This window comes from Blastomyces dermatitidis (assembly GCF_000003525.1).
Source record: "Blastomyces dermatitidis ER-3 genomic scaffold supercont1.2, whole genome shotgun sequence".
NCBI lineage: Eukaryota > Fungi > Ascomycota > Eurotiomycetes > Onygenales > Ajellomycetaceae > Blastomyces > Blastomyces dermatitidis.
The window spans coordinates 5,331,759-5,353,422 of NW_025544775.1; the positions used below are offsets into that span (position 1 = coordinate 5,331,759).

A 21,664-nucleotide genomic window follows, 5' to 3' on the forward strand; every position below is an offset into this window, starting at 1 on the left:
GTCAATGTTGTCAATAATAATTCAATTGAGAAGTCATCTCTGTTTTCTACCTCACATGCAGAATTATTTCTATTGACAGACACAGAAGATCATGACAATCCTCTTCAGATTTTCACAGTGAACACTCTTGCTGAGTGAGTTGAAGCACAGATATCAGATCACTGAGTAGTGAGTGATTATAAGGCAATTCAGAAGATCATTGACTGACATCACAAACTTTTTGATCTCAATCTGGGATTATTTTCAGACAATGTGAGGATGCTGCTACAGTTCATTAATGAAGATGATTTTTCTGAACTGAAGCAGTGATCATATCCTCTCTCACAGAGAGATCAGAAAGCAGCTGATCAAATCTTGAATCTGCTTGTTTGAAATGAGAGGATTGAGAGAGTTTCTCTTGAGATCAAGAACTCTATTGCTTCCCTCACATTTGTGATCTGATATAAAGAGAAACCATGCATGATTGTGAACTTGCAGAAGATCAATCTATGATTGCTTTCAAATGTGTATTCTTTACTGACACAGCAGAATGTCCTGCAGTTGTTGAGCGGTTTCATAGTATTCTCATCAATGAATATTCATCAAGGCTTCTTTTAACAGCTCATAGAAGATTTCAATCACTTCAAAATCACCTTTATCACACCACACTGAGAGCTTGAATGCTTTACAGTTACTACAATGAGATTGGCAACCTCACCTGAATTCTTCCAGCAATGTATGGAAGAGATACTGGCACAATTCTTGTGGCAGTTTGCCTTGATCTATGTCAATGACATCATCATCTTCTTGTGTTCACTAAATGATCATCTTCATCACATGCAGACAGTATTCACTGCTCTCAAGGTGTCTGAAGTGATGATGTTCTTATTCAAATGTCATTTCATCTACCCCTCTGTGTGTTTACTGGGCCACCATGTTGACTGACTGGGAATATTCACTCAGGAGGAGAAGATAGTCACTATTATGAACCTGGCCTTCTCTATAATCCTCAGGGAGCTGGAGGGGGTCATCAGCCTCTTCAACTACTATCATGACTTCATGGACTTCTACACAGATAAGATAGAAGCACTGAAAACACTCAAAATCAGAATGCTGTGCAACAGCCTCTGAACAGGTCAGAAAAGAGCATTGTATACAGTAAGAATCAAATTGGTTGAGTTTGAAGCATTCTTGCAATTTCAAGTCCTACTCACAGAGGCTCAACTTTTCTTCAATACTGTCAAACAGGCCTTAATGGATGCTTCCATGAGAGTATACCCTGACTTTAAGTGACTGTTCATTGTGTACATGGATTCTAGCAAACAGCATGGGATAGAGATCGCGCTGCATCAGGTGGGCACTGATGAGATTGAGAGGCTCATTCTATTTCTATCGCGATGATTGAACCCGGCAGAGAGATGGTATTGAGTGATCAAATTAGAGTGCTTGAGATTGATGTGGGCTCTGAAAAAGCTTTCTCAATACCTTGATGATGAATTCATTGTTGTGACTGATCACATTGCACTCATATCTGCTCTTCAGTCACTCACCACAGGTCATTGAAGCAATTGATTGATGAATTGAGCTCTGACCCTTAGCATGTATATCTCATGCATGAAAATCTGCTATTGTAAAGACACTTCACATCACAATGTTAATGCTCTCTTCTGATTATGCACTCTCACAGACAATTTGAAAGAGATTTCTCAAGATGATCAAGAAAAGATACACCAAGCACTCGCTTAGCAAGCTGATGGAATCAAGAATGAGTTTGTCACTGCTGTATTCAATGTAGGCATCACCCTCTCAAATGATATCAAAGATCAATTGTGTAAGGATCTACTGGCTGATTCAACCTTGAGAAAGATCTATTGTAAAGTGATGTGAGAGAGAAAATATCATTCATTCACACTTCAAGATAATCTCCTGTTCTTTGTCAATGACTGTCTCTGTATTACACAGACCTTAGCAGGAGATCTCATCTGCATGTGTCATGATGCTGCTGAACACCTGGGTCTTCATCAAACAGAAGACATTGTGCACCAATTCTTCTTCTTATCTCATGCTTGTAAATGAATTCTTGATTACATCTCACATTGTCTCAATTGTCAACTGTCTAAGCTGCCAAATCACTCTCAGTGGGGGAAATCACATCTCATCTCATCTCTGAAAGAATTATTTGAGGTTCTGTCAATCAATTTCATTACAGGATTGCTGATAAGCGACAGCTGCAACATAATACTGACAGTCACAGATAAATTCTCAAAAGCTGTCATTCTGATTGCTGGGCAAGAGAAATGGGACACTCTGTGATGAGTGAAAGAGTTCTATAGAGAAGTAGTCTGTCACTGACAGCTCTCACTGATCATTATCTCAGATAGGGATTTCAAATTCACATTGCAATTTTGAAAGAGCATTCTTCAACAGATGAAAATCAAGAGCTGAATGATAACTGCCTACAATTCTCATTCAAATGGCCAGAGTAAGCAAATCAATCTCACTGTTGAAATCACCTTGTGAGCGCTTCTCATAGACAAGTACAAATCATCTTGAAGAACTCTACTCAATCAGGTGAAAAGAGCTCTGAACTCAGTAGCTGCTCACTCAGCAGTAGTCTCTTCATTTGAATTGCTCATAGGAGTCAAGCTGAGATGACTGCTGCTGAGGAATAAAGAAGCCTCAGCAGATGTGGCTGAATTCATTGTGATCTGTGACATCATACAGTGAGACACTCTAGATTTATATGTCCTCACAAAGATCAAAATGATGGAATTCTTCAACCACTTCCACGCTCAATCAGTTATCAAGATGAGTGACTTTGTCTTTCTTAACCTGGCCTGCAAGAATGAAAAAGAATATACTGTTTGAGAATCTTCAAAGATCTCATCTCTGTGAACTGGCCTGTTTGAGGTTGTGATGAAAGTCTCTGATGTTGTCTTCTGCCTACTACTTCCCCTCAAGTGGCGCATGCACTCTGTCATTTCTGTCATTCATTTGGAAAAAACACTTCTATGTCCTGCAGACCTTGAACATTCATTCTCAGAGTCAGTCATCATGACTAATCAGTCTCAATTTGAAATTGAAAAGATCATCAGCAAATGCACAGAGAGGGGAAAAACATATCTTCAGATTAAGTGAAGAGAATATGAAGACCTGACCTGGGAACTCCTTGACATGATTGTGAAGAATACTCCAGATCTTGTCAAAGTCTTCATGGCTAAGAGGCCTCACGGGCGACCACATCAAGCCTAAGAAGAATAGGCAAGAAAGAGAATGTCATGAGTAGAAGTAAAAGAGGGGAAAAAGAAAAGGAAAGAAAATTCATTATCACTATTTTTAACTACTGACTGTAGAAGGAAAAGAAAAAAGAAGAAAACAGGATAAAGAAAAGCAAAATCAGAGATCTTTCATCTGTCACATTCATCTCAAGCCTCTCATCAATCATTCTCAAGCTCATGTTACAGCTTCGCCTCCTGTTTAGTGAGCTGTGCATCTCAGAATGCAATGTCCACTGACAGGCTGTTATTTATGAGATTGCTGAAGTGTGTCTCACTAGACAGCTTGAAGAAATGATTGTTGTTGATGATGTCACCTGCAGCTGAGATCACATTAGTAAATTCCCTGATCTTGTCTAACTTCTTTCAAGCAGCCTGCATGATATTCAGATTATATTTATCAAGATTAGGTGGCTGTCTCAACATCTTCAGATCCTGTGTCATACAGTTGATAGTCTGATTCCTGGAAGATAAAATTGATGACTGCTGTCTGCTGCTCATCTTGATGTTCTCAACCACTCTGACAGGAGTTGAACTAGTATCCCCCTCACTAATTCAGATGTGCTTGGTAGGTTTCAGAGTGATCAGACTCAAGGTCTTTCATTTTAAGAAAGTGAGGGTCTTCTCAGCAGAGATAAAGATCAAATCATTTTCATCTGCATCACTATCTTTGATAGTGTCATTCTTGTCTGCATTCACAGTCTTCTCAAACCCCAGCACACTTTCTTCAAACAGCAGATTGTCAGTGTTTTTTCCAAACCTGTACCAGCTATGACAATTTAAAGAACAGTGAGCACTCTTGTTATCTCACTGACAGTTGACACAAGTGCCATGTCTCTGCCAAGTTCAGTTATCATCTGGAGGAGTAATCACACACTCTTTGAATCACCTGTGACTCACTGTACAAGACTGACAAGGCATGGGAGCTACTTCTCTGCAAGTTTGAAGGATGACAACATTCTGATTAGCTGAACCTTTGAGATTGACTGTTCTTGAGATAATCAAGTCATCATTTGTCATCCGTCACCGCAACTTTCATTGTGCAGGCATTCATCTCAGCTGCTTGATCAACTGCTGACTGAGCAGGACAAAAAATTCATGATTCATGAATGACATTTCCTTGCTGCATCCCGCGAGTCTTTCAATGATTGACATGGCGTCTGCAAGTCCTTCTACAGTCGGATCCTGCATTATCAATACACTCAGCCAGGCTGGCTTCCCATCCTTCTGAAAGCATAGATCAGTTTTGTCATCATGATGCAGACAGCGCATACAAGCCACGCCCCACAGCCAAGGCACCTGGTCACCTTCAACAACTCTCTTCCACCCTGTCCTCTCTGACACATTATCCTCTAATGTGCTACATTGCTTCTGACTATCTCTTCATCACTGTTTATCTGCTTCAGTCAGCTCTGATTTCTCTTCATCATTCTTCTCATGAATGTCTTTCACTGCTGGCTTCACTTTCACTTTCATCTGAGCTATTGACTTCACCTTGTCTTCAGTTGCTGTCTCTGCATCTGTATCTCTGTCAGAGAACTCACATGTATTTGAAGGCCATGACTTCTTCAGCTCAGTGAATGGTGTAATAAACTTCTGTTTAAACCCCTCTGCAGTCACATCTGAACCTTTTGAGCTTTCACTCTCAGATTTCTTCACTGACTCATCCACAGCTTTCTGGCCATGTAACCTAGCTGACTGATGATGAGGCACAACTGTCTTTTTCTCATCACTTCTTGAAACTACCTTAGACATTGAAGAATGAGGTTCTGACTCTTCAATTTCATTTGTCTTCTCTGCAGTCTCAAGGAGGGTGTTACACTCTTTCTGACTCAATGACTGAAATAACTTTTTCAACACTCTTCTTGTATCACTTCTGTTGAGATGATTAATCTGATCAATTACTTCTCTCACATCTGATGTTCTGAATATCTTTCTTGGACTCATTGCCACAAGTTCTCTAGATTTCAATGAAAATTTTTTTTATGATAATGAGAATGATGATGAAAAGATAATAAGAAAGAGAAAAGGAAAATAAGAAGAGAGAGACAACTGATTGCATTATATGCTTATGAATTATTCACTTATATCACTCTCAGCCTTCTGACAGAAGATCTGTCTCTTTATCATTCTCAATTCTCTTGTTCTCTTTCATCTGTGTTCACTCTGCATTTTACAGTTCTTCATCTTTCATCTATTTATTCATTCTTATGACTTCTATTATCTTGTTGTTCCAGACTCTTTATCTCATTTATAGTCATTATTTCATTATCACCTCATTGTACCCGTATGATATTCGCGAAAGACAAAGATTCTCTATGATATCTATCATCTTGTTGTCTCAGATTCTTTATCACTGTGTCATTATCATCTCATTGTTTCAATCCCTTTCTTTATCCACTCTTCACACAAGAAGGATATTAACCTGCATCTGAAAAATGCCTAACTCATTTCTTATTAGGTTTAGCTTTTTTTCCTGTCATCTCATTTTCAGGTGTCTGCCTCTTTTCAGACAGGGGGACTGTGGTATTCATTCTTGCTACTTTCTGAGGCTTTCACCTCTTTCTTTCTGAGGCTTTCATCTCTTTCTGAGGCTTTCATCTCTTTCTTTCTGAGACTTCTGTCTCTCTCTTTCTGAGGCTTCTGTCTCTTTCTTTCTGAGGCTTCTGTCTCTTCCTTTCTGAGACTTTCACTCCTTTCTTCTGTAAAAGTCAATCACAATAAACAAACAAGCATGTATATATATATATATAGGGGCGTCCGCTCATCTCCATCTTGAAGAATAAGACAAGATTTACCTTTTTACATGTATGATACGTGATCGGCATACACTACAGATGATGTATGCTGCAAATACAGCTTATATTCTGAATTTCCATACAAATATCATTGCATGGAAACTGTGTTTTCATATAGAAGGCATCTATTATAATGAAAAAGACTTCAGATTGTGAAAATACACAGATAATACAATCTTTGTATATATTGAAGTATTTGAGAGATTGCTAGTTACAGAATATAATAGTGAAACAGCTGTTTTCTCAACTATCTCAGAAAAATTCACTACTGAAGCTGATGCAGTTATCATATCACACACATCTAATATCACTATATCTGAAAAAACAATATCTTTAAATTCTTCAACTTCTACAAATTCTTCTTTCAACCTGTCAATACACATAAAATCTTCTCAAAAACCTAAGATCTCTATAGCTACTCAATTAATATGATATAAGAGATTAGAACATTCATTGAAAATCATCATACAAAAGCTTGTAAATGATGCAACTGATGTTCAAATCATCAAACTAGAAGATGCTGCAGATGAGCTTATCACTGAGCTTTGCAAACTCTGTCATCTATCTAATGCAAAAAATCAAATATCTAGATATTCTCACATTAGATCTCAAATATCATTCAAACACCTACACATAGATATCATACATGGCTCTACACAGTGCTATAATGATAAGTGTTATCTCATACATTTTATGTGTGATTATCTACATTTTCATATAACTATAACAGCTATTTGAAAATCAGATATCTGAAAAGCTCTTAGATAAGCTATTAATTGAATTAAACATCAATTCAACTGTACTATAAAGATCATTCATATCAATAATAATACTGCAATCAAGAAAGCAGATGATTTCATAAATTAAGTGAATAATGAGAATCTAGAGATGAAGTATTCTTCAGAGTATATTCATGAATAAAATGATGCAGCAGAGTGAGCAGGAGTAATATTAATAACAAAGACAAGAACTCTACAGATAGAATCTCTTCTGTCATAATCACTATTCTCTGAGATTGCACTTGCTGTCATCTATCTAGCAAATTGAATCTCAACTAGAATCCTAGATTGGAAGTCATCTCTACAAGTATTGAAAGAATTCCTACAAATCAAACTGCACTTCTGTGCTCATCTTCAAATCTACAGATGTTGCACCTATGCAAAGATACCAGATGAAGTCCTCAATAGAAACTGCTCTCAGAAGCTAGATCCCTGAGCACATATTGAATATCTAGTTGGATATGATTCAATAAACATCTATTAAATTTGGATTCCACACTTAGAATGGGTGATAAGAGCAAGAGATGTGATGTTTGATGAGAATAGAAAATTCAACTCAGAAGACCCCTACATCAAAAGACAACTAAGAGATTGGGTATCTAAGAAGGTGGAGCTTCTACATATGGAAGTTCAAGAACCATCAATGACTACTATCAATCAATTGGAAGAGATTATAGATGCAGATATTGATGTTTTCCGCCCCGAAGAAAATGCTCAAAGCTCTGAAAAAATAGGGGAGGAAAATAACGTTTCGATCCTTCCTACACCAGATCCAACGCCAGAGCCAACAGGTCCTAATGTTGATACAGGTCCCAATATTGATATTAATACTCATCCAGCTGTGATAGATAATCGTACACGGAACAGCAATGTTGATATCAATACACATACAGCTGCGATAGATAATCGTACACGAGCCCGAAATCACAGAGCTGCCCACCTTGTGACAGTTGCAAATGCCAAAGCCAATCCTTTTCAAATGATCAAAGATGCATTCTCTCATTCACATTCACACACAGACTTCAACAAGTCTCAATATTTATTTCCAAATACTGTTTTCACAGTTATCAACAATACAGCTACATCAACAGCATCCATACCGACTTCAAGGATCCATAGATCTCAACTGCCAGATCCACCGAACCACTGGGCAGATGTTGAAAAACACCCACATCGCGAAGAATCCGAGAACGCTAGGCTTCACCTCTATGCCAGAGGATTGCTGCCTCTTCTCAAATGATCGATTAATTGTCTTCTTCTATGTGGATGATATCGTCATCCTATCCCGATGGGAGGATTCAGATGAAAGATATCAATCCGAGAACGTGTTCAATCCGGCGATATTACAGTTGATTGGGTGCCTACGGCCCAGATGCCAGCGGATGGCCTCACTAAGGCTCTGCCACGCCAGAAACATACAGAATTCGTCAAGATGCTAGGCCTAGTTGATATATCAAATATCATCGAGGCGCAAGCAGAATAAATGGTCTATCTTGATGTAATCTCTACAGATTCATCTACACTCTTTTTGTTACAGATTCATCTACACTCTTTTTGTTGCAGCTTCATTTACACTTTCATTTACATGTTACATTCGCTGAAGGGGGTGTGTCAGGAAAAAGAGGTTATACACTACTGAACACCACCAACATCGTATTACTACAATATTTCTCATCATCATCAGCTTACTACAACGCTCATCTAATACTCGCTTATGCTAGCTCTCTTGGCTCGCACATATATTTTACTATAAATAGCTCCATCTTTTGTATGAAATAGATATATTAGATAGTGTACGGATAATATAACAAGCAGATCTTGATACAGATAAGATTCATATGTCTTCAACATATTCATCCGTGACACCCAATCCGACACACATTCAACATGAAGAGTAATGTGAGTTCAAATCAACTCATCAAGAAAGTTTCGAGTCCGCTGAACAGGCTCGCAATTGGCTGAGTGAAGATAGCGTGTTTTAATGTCAGGATTCAGCTGCTCACTCTGAGATTGGATACCATTTCACAAGTCCCCTATGCTCAGCACTCGTGCCGCGACCTGGTATGTTTGCCTAATTAAGTTACACGCGATATTTGGCGGACTCATGATTCTCACCCGCACGCAGATCCTTCACATTTGGATCCATTCTCAGGTTCAACAGTAATCAAGATCTCCTCATTGAAGGTTTTATGAAATAGTGACTCACATCAGTAGAGAGCTCTACTCCGTAGACCCTGGGACAGTCTCTATACTCAGGGGGCTCTATACTCAGAGGAGACTCTATCCAGGGGGTTTCTATATCTGAGAGTCTCTATACTCAGAGATCTCTATAGTCAGGGGTCTCTATACCTGGAGGGATCTCTATAATAATGAGTATTATGTGGAATAGAAGATATACTGGTGCTTTCGAATTGACTATCCAATAACAGAATGGCCGGCTGAGTAATCCCTGCCAACCTGGCAAGCAAACGTAAAAAGCGTGAGGAAGCCGACGTACAGTACAAATCCAAATTTCGAATATTGAGGTCATCTAGAACGCGCTATGTGTTTTGCTACAGAATAGCCGCTGAACAACCACGCGCTAGTCCTCCTTTGAATGTACGATTCGATCTCCACAGGAGCCTTGGGGGACAAAACGAAGGCCGTCCGCGAAAAACTTGCAATCAACTTTGGCATGGCCTCCATTCCATTCTATGCCGAGGACAGGGAGTGTAGTGTGGCAAAAAGTTACCTACACCACAGGCAGATGAGGCGTATATGTGGGCAAATGAAATGGTTGAGAAGGGGGTTGCTGGGTGAAGACATTCAATTCCTAGCTGAGGTCTTAAACCCTGATCTGGATGCACGCTTGACTGTGCCTGAGATCCTTGAGAGTGAGTATTTGGAATGCTGGTATCTTTGCATATCTCCTAAATTCCAATTGTACCAATTGCCTTGCGATGGGTCCAAACACACAAAGTTTATCTTAAAGGATATTTTTTTAGACATTGATAGATTATTTCTAAGGCTTAGATAGCGGTCCGAAGCCTGACAGTGTAGTTTGATATGACGTGATGTGGTTCTTGAAGATATTTTCGAAGATATTTATCATGGACTTGCAGGGCCGAGGCCTGACATAGCTGTGTGTAAGGAAGCTCAATTGGAACTATCAAAAGACTATGCACATGTACATGTACAAGGTGCTAGACCTGAGAGAAGAATAGAAGAATCTCTTATTAGAGCTTTGAACATGTGTAGATAAACTGTTAGAGCTTGGGACTATGAGATGCTTGATAGTTTTTCTTCCTTCTCTTTCTTTCTTTCTTGATTTGCGCTATGTTTTGTTATTAGAATCAAGACTTACTCTCGGATAGCTAGCTATATTAATTTTATTCTCTAGATGGTTGAGTGAGTACAATCTCATTAAATGAGAGTTCATAGAAGTGTGTTCTCAGACATGCTTAGAATAGGAGATATATACCTGAGCCAGGATCTGAACATGCTGTGTTTCAAAGATGGGCTTCTATGCTTGTCCGGATTGATTTGTTGAGATTGAAAAAAAAAAACATGTCAATAAATCGGTTTGATGCTGGGTGATTGATTGGCTCAAATGAGAAGGAGGAGGTAGGAGATTTGTCTCAGCTTTCTCTTGTTGCAGTTTACCATTGTTGGAGAAGAGGTGATAAGCTGCTATACATTGTTGATTGTTCGGAGTAAAATATTATCTGATATGTCATGTCCCCTCTCTATACTCTCTGCAAAACTCTAATAATATAGTACGGAGTAATTGAAATGTAGTGGAAAGGTGCATACAGAGTACAAAGTAGTTACAACAGCAACTTCCCGTTTAATACAGCGGCCCATTCAGGACCACAACACAACTTCTTGGTCCAGAACCCAACCACCGCGAGACCTGAGACTTGAGAGTGGAACTTGCTCCATACAAAAAATGCGGGGTGCAGGGTTAGCGCCAAGCGGGCCAGGCAAAAAGAGGAGACAAAGGACTAGCGTTTGAACTAACTAACCTAAACGGCGACAGCATTTGTTATGGAAATAGAAATGGGTGGCGTGAGCAGGATGGTGAGAGGAGAGATATATTGGATTTGTTATTGTGGTGAAATGTACGGAGTAGGGGGAATTATAAGTTATTATATTGTATAACTATATATAGTTATATATATACAATCATAAAGAATAGTATAGGTACTCACACCAAGGAACAAATTTCATTTAATAACATTTGGTCTAGCCCAGATGTACCCGGGAGGTACCCTTTCGCCGCTGGGAACACGCCGCGGGTACACGGGCTCTACAAATGCACAGATCCATGGACGGCTTGATCCAGACCTAGCCGCAATTAATAATTAGGTTACTTCCCCAGGCTACTTTGCATTAGGGGAAACCATAGCCGGGTACTTGGATGGTACGTCATTGACAAGCGGCAGGAGTATAGCAGCAGCCGGTCACCCCGGGGTCACCCCAGATGGGCCTTGCTGCCATCCCCGCTTTCTGGCAGTGTGACCACCTGACTCAGCCTCCCCTTGCTCCCTTACTCTGTTGTGCTTCCCCCTTCTCTCCTCTTCTTTCTCCTCCTCCTCCTCCTCCTCCTCCTCATCCTCCTCCTCCTCCTCCTCCTTGTCTCATCGCCATTCGTGCCGTGCCGTGCCTGTGCCTGTGCCTGGTTTCTATCCTGAATCATCTGACTATCACCTACTACTATTTGCTACTTGCTACTTGCTAGCTGCTACCTGCTGCTACTGCCTATCGCTGTATACGTGCTATCCGTGCCTATAGTCAACTCTCACAGTACGTAGATGTCACTGACTGGCTCACTTATCCATAACCTCTCCCATATCTCTCATGTGCTACAGTATACCTTCATATATACCTGCACACTCTCCTCCTTTTTACCCCTTCACTTGGCATCTTCCAGGTACTCTCTCTGTCCTCTTAAACTAACCTCTACCCCTGAACCCTCAAGCACTACCCAACAAACACACATCCCAATTCATCATGTCGGAAGAGCTCTCCAAGGTCGATTCCGCCGTAGCTGGTCTCTCAATATCCCCTCCCAAGGACTCCAAAGACGCCCAAAAGAAGGAAAAGGCTCACAAGCGTGCGACCTCGACGTCGGAAGGCGTCCGGAACATCAATGACCTAGGTATGTCTATCCTTCATGCATAGAATAAAATAAGAATCCATACTGACATCCTATATAGAAAAGGAAGGAATCGAACTAGCCATTGCCCCCGAGACACAAAAGCTCGGCTGGTAAGCATATAGGAATCCTATCGTTACATATGCAGTATGTATATGTGTATTAACCTTTGGGACACCCACAGGAAACTCAATACCCCCCCTTCATCACTCGACGACAAAGAAGTCCTCAAGAAACTCCTCACCACCCCGCCCGTCAAGCGGATAGACCTGCACTTCCCCCTAGGCCTCGAAGTCACCGCCAGAAACCTCAAGGGCGTCACCATCAAGGACGCGCTAGACGCTATCCACAAGCAGTTCAAGAAGAAGGTATATCTCCTCTTTCCTAAACAGAACACGCCATACATACATGTATATTTATATATATAGTGTGTATACCATATACCTAGCTAACCACATATGGAAAAAACCCAACAGGCCGACGACGAACTCGACAACCCCATCCTCGCAGGCTTCGAGTGGGATAAGGAGGAGTCATGGACCCGCCTCATCGTCCACCAGAAGAAACAAGGCGCCCCCGTCAGCTCGAAGAAATCCAAGAAGAAAGGCGGCGATGAATGAGCTACCACAAAGACGTAAAGTAGAGGTAAAAGAGTTTATCTTTTTCTACTTTTTATTTTAACTATTAACATACACCCATCTCTCTCTCTCTCCCCACTTATGCCGTACTAGTTCTTGAGAAATGAATGTGTTCGATTTGCTAGACATATTCTTGTTTTGTCGTCGGTTTAGTTCTAGTTAGTATTTTGCTAGTTTTGCTAGGAATTTAAGTTGAGGTAGTCATTCATTGATGCTATGTTTTAATCATTTCTTTACCCTGTCTCGGTATCTCAAAAGATAACTACTAACTAACTAGACTTCCATCACACCTCTCTTATCTCATCCACCACTCTTTCTTCACTGAACCACTTGCATCGTGTGGTCCGCTTGCATGGAAGAGGGAGCGGGTTTTTGGTTTATGAATGTATGAATGTAGAAAGGGTCTATATAGAGGGAGAGGTCTTGCGGTCTTTTGAAAACGTTCTTTCTTTCCCCCTTTTTTTTACATGTATATATTCTTTCATATTTACTTTACTTTCCTGAATTTTTCTACTCTCCAGCTTTATTCAACATCGTCGTTCTCTTCGTTGTCGTGGTTATCTCTCTCCATTACTATTCTATGTTCGTGTAATAGAAGGGACGAAGACGGGGGGGTTTCAGTACATCGGGTCAATCAAACTTGGGACCTAGCCTAGCTAGTATTGAAGTTGCTATATCACTCCCTGACTTTCCAAGAAATCGTATTTTGTGATTTGTGTTTGTGAGGTGTGGGTATGTAGTTAACTATTTCAGTATATTTATTCTAATGTTCATGCATCCATTGAAGAATCTCTTTCAAGAAGATGATATTTAATTTAGATCTATGGTTAGTTAGTTGCCGGCTCTAACTAACTAAACAAAATAATACCCAACCCATAGAGCGCCCGCAATCTAGTGGAAGTGGAGTGGGTTGGTTTGAAATTCAATTTTTATAGAAAATAGTTTTCAGGGTCTATTATTTACTAGAGCTAGTTAGTTAACTATCACTAACTAGTGTGGCTGAATAAGCGATTTTTCGCAAAACCACAATTCAGAGTTCAATCACTGACTACATAAAAACTAACCACATCAACACAATCTGACTACCTTCGAAATAAGGGTCTGAAGGGAACTGTTCAGAAACAATAATGCGGTCAGACAGACTCATAGCTGCTAATATTCAATAAGTTAACCCTGGCGCAGTTCTCCATGCATATTTGATACAGCGTCAGCGCCCCGTCGAAGTCGTCCAGGTTCCGGAGATGCGATGCCTTCAGGTTTTGGATTTTCAGAAGCTGAGCATCTAGCGGAATTTGTTGTACCCACGCTCAACGGTATCGAGCAAGCGGGTGATTTCTTCAGGGCTCCTACCAAGTCCATCGTGCAGGACCAACAGCTTCGCCAAGCTACGCATGGCATGGCATACAGCAACCTGAGTTCAATGTCAGGGTGGCCATCAACGTTGGGCAGCTTCTCCTTCCCCTTATTCTTTGTATACAAGCTGATTGAAAGCTTGAGAAGGGCTGCTGCGACACAATCGTCTGTCTGACCGCCAAACCTTAAGCACCCCCAGCTGGCGAATCGCCCAGGCAAGATTGTCATCCGCCGCAACAGCGTCACTCGTGACAATGTCTTTCTGAACATATTTATTGAAACACAGGTCCAGTTGGGCCCTGATTTCCTGTTCGTATATCCATTCGCATGACTCGCGCGTGTCGCCGTTTTATCCAACCCTACTAAGCAAGTGACCAATCGTGCGCCATCTCTATAAAGTGCCGCTAGGCTTTTATCTTCATCAAGGAGTATGTGACTAGCCCGTCTATAGCGTTTCTAGGTGAAACTGTTCTATTTCCACAACATGTCAGTGATATCAAAGACAAAGATCCTTAAATAAAAGGGGCAGGGCGGGGCGGGGAGGTGTATGCTTCTCGACTTATGACAGAAGAAGAAGGCTATATTACCGTTTTGAGCGCACTCGATGGCCTCGAGACCGCGGTAGAGTAATTCTTCCGAAATTCCATTTGGGCTTAAAAACGAGCAGAGCCGAAGCAAGTCAAAGGCGTGAGCGTACGATTTGACGAGTTCCTGGATAGATAATTCCCAGCACGAGAAAACACCGCCGGAGAACTTCAAGAATTTCTCGCCGATGAGCCGAGCAATGTTGTTGCGAAGTCTGCCTAGGTATTGCACTAGCCTGAGGGCTTTCTTCTTAATGTAGGCCGCTGCTTGGGAAAGGGCAAGTGGAAGGTATCCGATCATTTCTGCAACTTGTTCTGCTGCGGGTTTTGCTATTGATGGTGAGTGACTTTAACCACTCCATGGGGACAATGATTCCAAAGAAAATAAATAGGGGGGGGCCACCAACCCGCGGGGGAGAACTACCTTCGTCTTCATCTTTAAGAGAATCTACCCGGCGATCTAGAAGCATCTTCACAGAAAACTGCTCCTCCAGCTCTGGGATTTCAATGATCTTGAAGTCGGATAAACGTACCCTAGACGTAGCAATGATGTGTCCATGATCGCAAGCGGGAAGCAATTCCAGCATACGGTCCCCGTCTGCCTCGTCGTTGATTCCGTCGACGACAAGACACCACCCGATATTCGCATCCCTCGCGAGCCATTTACGTACACACTGCCACGGAGATTTGGCAGCATTTCCTCTCAGCTGGCCCTGACGATCGATTTGCCCCGGAATCTGAAGGTCTGCTGCAATACTACCAAACTTCTCTTCCCCGGGGTACTTCTTCGCATAATGAGTTATCAATTTCGTCCATGATTCGATTGGCACTGACGTCAATCTACTTGCGTTGCTGATATCAACCCAGAAGACTGTGCTATAGATATTTCTGTTGCGACGGACGTATTCAAGGGCTGTCTGGGTCTTTCCAATTCCACCAATGCCTTGAAAAATAACCATTGTCCGACGGCACGGATGATTTTTGTTCTCTAGCATCGTCAGATTCAGGATCGTTTGGATACTTTCGAGCACGTTCACCCGGCCACAGAAGTAGAACTCCTTAAGAGCGTCCGTTGCTTTAGTCGTCGTGGCTATCATCTGTGCTGGAATGACAGAAAGCAGCTCCAATGATGCCGTAGTGAATCTCTGGCTCGGTGGAATCCCGATTATCTCGCTGGATTTCCTGGTCGGAATCGCAGTTGCTGCAGCCGAAGCCATCAATATGTGAATAGGATGCTTTGAAGAACCGGTCATTCTCTTTTCCCTGGTGTACATAACCAGGTCAACCGGGTGTCGACTTGGACATGCGATGATTCCTGCCCCCCATCTCTTCAAGAAATTCAGCAACTTTCGACGGTCAGATTTCATGCTGAGCCTGCAGCTTAGCCAGTGCGTTGAGGAGGACTTCCGGCGGCATGTTGAGAATTTCCTTGCGCTCGAAAAGACCTCCTTTCTTTGCCTTTTTAAGATCATACTGGACTCCGCCGTTTTGCCCATCAGGCTGGCTAACGACAATGTCACCAAGTCGGATATCATAGCCGCATTCCAGCCTTGGGACCTCAGCCCCAATGCCTACCATGAGCCCGAACTGGACCTGCGGAAAGGAAGACAGCATGGACATTGCAGTAGTTGTCGCTGAGGTGCTGCCATACACCCCCGCTGCATGCGATGCCATAACCACGTTGTGCTCCCCAACTCGGCCCCCCAGGTGTAGGAGTTCCTGTCCGACGGAGACTGCGCGAAATCGAGCGTCTTTCCGTGCTACTCATCAAGCATCGCAGTTGCCGCTGCAAGTTCCAGTGGAAGTGCTGCGATCCATCCTTTGGTCTAGTGGTAGCGGCTTTCTAAGGCCTTCACGGAGGCCATTATGCGCAGGCAAAAAGCCTGATGTGAGGCTCAGCTTAGCAATTTTGTAGCAGCTCACTATACCTGAGGCCATTTAGCACCGGTGTACACCAATTCAAATCACTTACTCACGACAGTTGGATGATTTGGCTTAAAATGGTGTCCGCTGGAGGTAAGGTCTGAGAAGGGGGGCGGCTGGCAGAAGAGAAGACACTGCTACATGCGCATGCGCGAGGTGACTGTAGCTCGCCACAGAACCAAATGTGGGGGTCAATGTACATACATGTATAGTACATGTAGCAAAATGATTGATTGGGGACTTTAATGTAAAGTGATATGTGTGATAACCTTGCAGCCACATGTGTCATCAAGAGTGAAAAGCGGATGGCTCAATCATCGTTTAACAAGCTATGTCTGGCCTGGGCTTTGGTTGTTTTTGATTCCGCTGTTAGCTGGAGAGGGACTAGAGTGGAGAATCAAATTCTGACAGCGAAAGGCCCCGACAAGGTACCTACCTACCTACTTACCTTAAATGAAGGTTTTAAACTTGCTCGGGGATAAGAAAGAATATATTTGGAGTCATATCTAACTTCCAGAGCTTCAAGCTATTGCGCATCTATTTTTCCAATCTTCGGGAAAAAAGGGGGTGGCGGAGGGAACCTTACTGCACCTATTTAGTTGTAATGGGATTTAGTGAGAAAGGAGTTTCTCATATGAATTCTTAACTATGGAGAAGTGAGTATAAATTGGGACGGAAATCGAAGCCTGGCAAGGAGGGCCTAGGGCGAAAGTGAATTAAGGAAAAGAAAAATGAAGAAGGGAAGAAAATAAAGACATTGTTCAGATAGATGGAAACCACCGCTGCAAAAATAGACGCGAACGGGGAAAAAAAAATATAAAAATAAAAATAAAAGAATTAAGTCCAGGACTTGTCAGTTATATGTATCCACATTCACACATTACTCATGGCATTATCACATTTTCTCATACAAACACAACCTCCTACACTACCAAAAGCTCCCCCTCTCTTCCTCTACAATAATTGTAATCTCATCTAACTCCCCCACCCCCACCCCCAAACAACACAAACACAACCTCATCCAAAATCGTGAAAACCAAATGCGCATTCAACCTCTGATTATTCGTCGTTGCAAACAGCCTCCTCGCTGCCGCTTGCGCATTCGCCCTCCCAACCACGCTCGCCGCAAGATCCGGCACCAGCGTCGCAAGCATAACACTCGCCTCCGTACGACTTTTCATCTTCTCTGCTAAACTCCGCGGCTTCGCTTCGCGTAACTTACGAAATCCATCACCGCCTGCAACTGCACCGGCAGCACCATCGCCAGCAGGAGCAGGGGCAGGAGCGGTAATAGGCCACAACGTGTCCTTCGCCAGATTGATATAGCGCAGCAACGACGAATCATGCACGAGCGCGCGGGCGGACTCGCGCACCTTGCGCTCCACGGTGCCGCCGAGAAGCTGGTGGAGGACGACGACGACAGCACGCCCGCGCAGCCAGTTGTTGCCCCTGTTCAGCTCGAAGATTTCGAGAAACATGTCGCAAATGGGTTTCACAAAGGGTTCTAGTTCGCGGTCTTCGAAGGCGTTAAGTTCGGCTTCGGCTTCGGCAGCGGTGACGGAGTCTTCGGGGTTTATGAGGAGGTGGTCGGGTTGCGTGGTGGGGGTGTTGGTGTTGGTGGTCGCAAGTTGGTTTGTGGCGGCGGAGATGAGGTTTTGACCTGCTGTTGAGAGCTGGTCGAGGACGGTGATGTTTCCTAGGAAATCGTCCATGCCATCGGCGACGGAGTTGTAGATCCGCGTGACGAGGTCTTTGTTTTCTTCGTGGAGATCATGGTGGGGAGGGTGGTGGTTGGAATCATCGGAGGCGATGATGGCGCGTTGGGATAGGAATGCACGCAGATCACGGCTTCGACATACCTCGGGGAGGAGGAGAAGTTGCTGGAGGTAGGCTTCGAGGGCGAGACGGCGTTTGTGGAGGAAATCCTTTTGGAGTTTCATTACCATGCGTCGGCGGGGGAATTCTAGGTTGCGGACGGAGGGGTATCTCATTCGTAGTCGGTGGTGGAGTTCATGGAATTCGCTATAACGGCGAGGAATTGCCCAGGACGCAGCGGACATCTGGTCTCCCGAATTCCTCTGTACCTCGATAAGGTCTGGGTTTGGTTAGCAATTTTATGTCAATTTCAGTAGAGTGCGAATCCTAAAGGCTGACATACACAATGCGTATTCCCTTCCATCCTCCTCCTTCCCAACCATTATGGATTTGATTTGGACAGTGGACCGCCCGTACAGACTATTATCGCTTTCCTGGATAATGTATTGCTGCCTCTGCATCTCCTTCCGGCGAAGTTCACGCTGAAGACTCGACTTGGATTTCCTTAATATACGCAACTCCGCGGTATTATTAGTTAATTCCGCCTTTCTGGTGAGAGTGTCAACAACAGCCTCTTGAGCGATGAGCTTTTCTATATCAGATGTCAAAGCAGATATAGCTTCAGCCAAACCAAGATCGCCAGGCGCCGCTTCATGGATCTCTTCCGCAGGATCTTTTTCATCCTCTTGTGTCTCTGGGTCTGCATATTCATCCTCGATAAACTTTTCCTCGTCTGAAAATAGGTCGTTATCGGCAAATACTCCAATCCTAGACGAGGTATTAACAAGGCCCAATGAAGCAATACTTGGTTTTCCCTTCTCCCCCGCTGGACCGTTGTCAAGTTGTGGAGACTCCAATGAACTCCTTGATGAATCTTGATCTCTGCTCGGATGTAAAAGGGAGCTTTTTGTGTCTTCTAGTCTCGAATCATTCGGCTCGTTGGTAATAATATCATTCAAAGCGGCTTCCATAGTTTCTATTACACGACGGGAGTGACCGTCCCCTCCATCCCCATTCTGAGAATCTTTTCCGATACTCTGGGTCGATGCTACTAGAGGGTCGGTTTCCGGGTCATCATCGAACAACGGAGCTCGATCCGAGTCTAGTGATCGCCGGAGGAAGTGAGAGTCATTTAGATGTTTAGAGGATTTCAATAAATCGGTTGTAGAAACAGCCGCTCGTAATAGATCGTTTGGTTTTGTGTTTGACTGCGGGGAAGCTGCGCGGCCTATAAGGGGCGGAAGCGGGCGCCGTTCAGAGCCTTCGGAGCCTGCTGATCGGTTGATAGTCGGCCGTTCCGGGTGGGGGATAGAGGCGGAGGCGGAAGCAGCTTCATCAGAAGCCAAGTATTTATAGTAGAGATCCGACTTTTTAAAGTCAGGATAGTATTTATTTTGCATTTCAAGTAAAACAGATGTTTGTGTCGTGAGAATGACCGTTCGTGCTTTGCGGTATTGTGCTGGGGTAGCTCGCTTTCCAGCGTTGATGAAGTCTTTCACGGCCTGTCTAGATTCAGGGGGAACCCGTAACTCAGGCTTCGACAGATGCTGCTCGCTGATCAGCACGACATCGTTCCTATCGGCCGTTGTCCATGTCACAGCGTTAGAGGGGGTGTCATCACCAAAGTCATCTTCAAGAGGATTTCGGACCCCGTCAACGACGACCCAAAACTGGACTAGGGACATGAGGTTCAGACGATCCATATACTCCATAAAGTATGAAAGCCCGGCTGCATTGTGCATAACATCCACCAACGATACTTCTTGAGGATTCGAAATGTAACTGTAGCGGAGATCAACTGGATTTACGGGAGTAGTCTTTGACTGGCCAGAGAGCGCTGAAAGCTTCGAAACCTTCTGATCTAAAACCCGCTTCCCTGTTTCCAGGCGGCGTAGATAAACCTGGTCTTGGCCTTCGACCATGCTCTCCCGTTTCAGTTGGCTGGCAATTTGGCTTCTGAACCTCCTCGCATCTGACAAGATGTTGCATCGCCGAATAACTCGGACAAACCGCTCAAATTCTCTTTCACTATCGCCCGGCCTTAGCCTGGGGAATGTTTGGTTTTGTTTAGTCTTTGGAGCCGGCGAGGCATGTTGGTCCAGGGCTGCACGCAGTTTCCGCACTGTCTTGCGGTCTTGCAATGCTGTGCGCGCATAGGCTTCCATCAGCTGGTTCCAAGTATCAGGGTCGGAGAGCAGCGACATCAACGGGTATAGCACGGCACAGGTGACAATCTCCCTGATCAAAACGGCAACCGCCCGGCTGTTCATTAAACCTTCTGGCAGCAGTTGTGGGAGAAGTGTGACAACTAGCTTGCGGAGGTGCTCTTGCTGAACCTGTTTTGGGTCCGAGAACGAGGATAGAGATATGGCAGGATGTAGATTTCCATCTCTGTATCTACTCGCAATTGCAATCTCCAGCTCCTCCGATTCAGTCACGGTGCGCGACAGGTTTCTACCTCGAACTGCCCTCTCAGCTTTGTCGAAATCCCTGAAGTGGCTCGTCAAAATCGGGACAATCCGGGATACTAGGATTTCCACCAGGTCTTCCCTGAGCAGCCTGTCCCTTAAATTTCCTAGCACAGCTCTTATCCCTCGATCAACTTCACTGATAAATCTTGGATTGCCGCTTATATCCTGATACCATGATGAAACAAAATCCCTTAGCGCGAGGTCGAGGAGCTCACTAAGCGCTTCGGAAACAAGGAACGACCGAGGGTACAACGGGTCGGGGCGATAATCCACGCTCTTCTCGTATATCCTGACATCTTGTTCCCATTTATCGGGGGAGAGGAAGGCGACGGAAGTGCCAGCCAAACTGGCTTTATTTGCTCTCCACTCATTTCCACTTCGCACGGTCAAAAGGACAACGGCACCCAGGCAAGCGGCGGCGATAGAGAGACCAACGACGAAGGCGTATCCGATGTAGCGAAGCACGGGGAGCCAGCGCACGGCCAAACCCCATGCGATAAAGCCGCTCAAGCTGGCGATGGTAAGGTCACGGCGACTTAGGGCCATTCTCCCCAGCACAAGCTGACCCCATGCTGTCAATTTGACAACTTCATGAAAGGGAATAATGCAGCAGAGGCATTCCTCGCTCGCTTTTTCTTTGTGTTCTCTCTTCTCCTTTTTTCTCGGACCCTCAACAACAACAACAACAACGACGACGACGACGCTAGTTAGCTTGGATAGTGCGGTGAATGCTCAGTTACGTATGGATAGCGGTCAGCACATGGGAGCGTGGCAGCATTCCTAGGTAGCAGAATTAAAACATGAATTAGCCCGGCTAGTAGTAGCAGCAGAAGGGGACTAATGGTCCAAGGCTAAGAAAGTGACTGTGGCATGTGAAGCACTAACTTAATTAACTTCCCTTAACCAAATTAT

The 21,664-nt window shown here is 43.7% G+C and overlaps 4 protein-coding genes across 5 annotated transcripts; 1 reads left to right on the forward strand and 3 right to left on the reverse strand.

The window, feature by feature from the left end:
• The first annotated feature begins 11,400 nt into the window (after positions 1-11,400).
• BDCG_01968 lies at positions 11,401-13,567 on the forward strand. Of its 2 annotated transcripts, XM_045417518.1 has the most exons (6): positions 11,401-11,616; positions 11,792-11,971; positions 12,030-12,081; positions 12,153-12,336; positions 12,445-12,613; positions 12,884-13,567. In XM_045417518.1, exons 2-5 carry the CDS (start codon positions 11,824-11,826, stop codon positions 12,586-12,588), a joined length of 528 nt encoding a protein of 175 aa, XP_045274305.1. In that variant the 5' UTR covers positions 11,401-11,616; positions 11,792-11,823; the 3' UTR covers positions 12,589-12,613; positions 12,884-13,567. The 2 variants fall into 2 exon arrangements, with proteins under 2 accessions (XP_045274305.1, XP_045279860.1); XM_045417517.1 differs by having other exon boundaries at positions 12,445-13,567.
• Positions 13,568-13,773: 206 nt separating this feature from the next.
• On the reverse strand, positions 13,774-15,760 carry BDCG_16486 (uncharacterized protein; the record flags this gene model as incomplete). The annotated part of the gene is made up of 3 exons (XM_045425713.1): positions 13,774-14,350; positions 14,561-14,873; positions 14,968-15,760. The coding sequence occupies 3 exons, from the start codon at positions 15,758-15,760 to the stop codon at positions 13,774-13,776; spliced, it is 1,683 nt and encodes a 560-aa protein (XP_045279861.1).
• A 139-nt stretch (positions 15,761-15,899) lies between these two features.
• BDCG_16487 (uncharacterized protein) lies at positions 15,900-16,368 on the reverse strand (the record flags this gene model as incomplete). Its single annotated transcript, XM_045425714.1, has 1 exon — positions 15,900-16,368. The coding sequence occupies exon 1, from the start codon at positions 16,215-16,217 to the stop codon at positions 15,900-15,902; it is 318 nt and encodes a 105-aa protein (XP_045279862.1). The 5' UTR covers positions 16,218-16,368.
• Positions 16,369-16,566: 198 nt separating this feature from the next.
• BDCG_01970 (intermediate filament protein) lies at positions 16,567-21,577 on the reverse strand. The gene is made up of 3 exons (XM_045417519.1): positions 18,625-21,577; positions 16,915-18,561; positions 16,567-16,811 (listed from the first exon to the last, which is right to left on the reverse strand). The coding sequence occupies exons 1-2, from the start codon at positions 21,296-21,298 to the stop codon at positions 17,438-17,440; spliced, it is 3,798 nt and encodes a 1,265-aa protein (XP_045274306.1). The 5' UTR covers positions 21,299-21,577; the 3' UTR covers positions 16,567-16,811; positions 16,915-17,437.
• Positions 21,578-21,664: the final 87 nt, after the last annotated feature.

Excerpts from the sequence above, each read along its gene's own strand:
- BDCG_01968 (XM_045417517.1), top strand. The coding sequence starts at position 11,824 with ATGTCGGAAGAGCTCTCCAAGGTCGATTCCGCCGTAGCTGGTCTCTCA. Across the intron at positions 11,972-12,029 it reads CCGGAACATCAATGACCTAG|AAAAGGAAGGAATCGAACTA; the intron begins GTATGTCTATCC and ends CATCCTATATAG. Across the intron at positions 12,337-12,444 it reads ACAAGCAGTTCAAGAAGAAG|GCCGACGACGAACTCGACAA; the intron begins GTATATCTCCTC and ends AAAACCCAACAG.
- BDCG_01970 (XM_045417519.1), bottom strand. The coding sequence starts at position 21,298 with ATGGCCCTAAGTCGCCGTGACCTTACCATCGCCAGCTTGAGCGGCTTT. Across the intron at positions 18,562-18,624 it reads TGGAAGGGAATACGCATTGT|ACCTTATCGAGGTACAGAGG; the intron begins GTATGTCAGCCT and ends AACCAAACCCAG.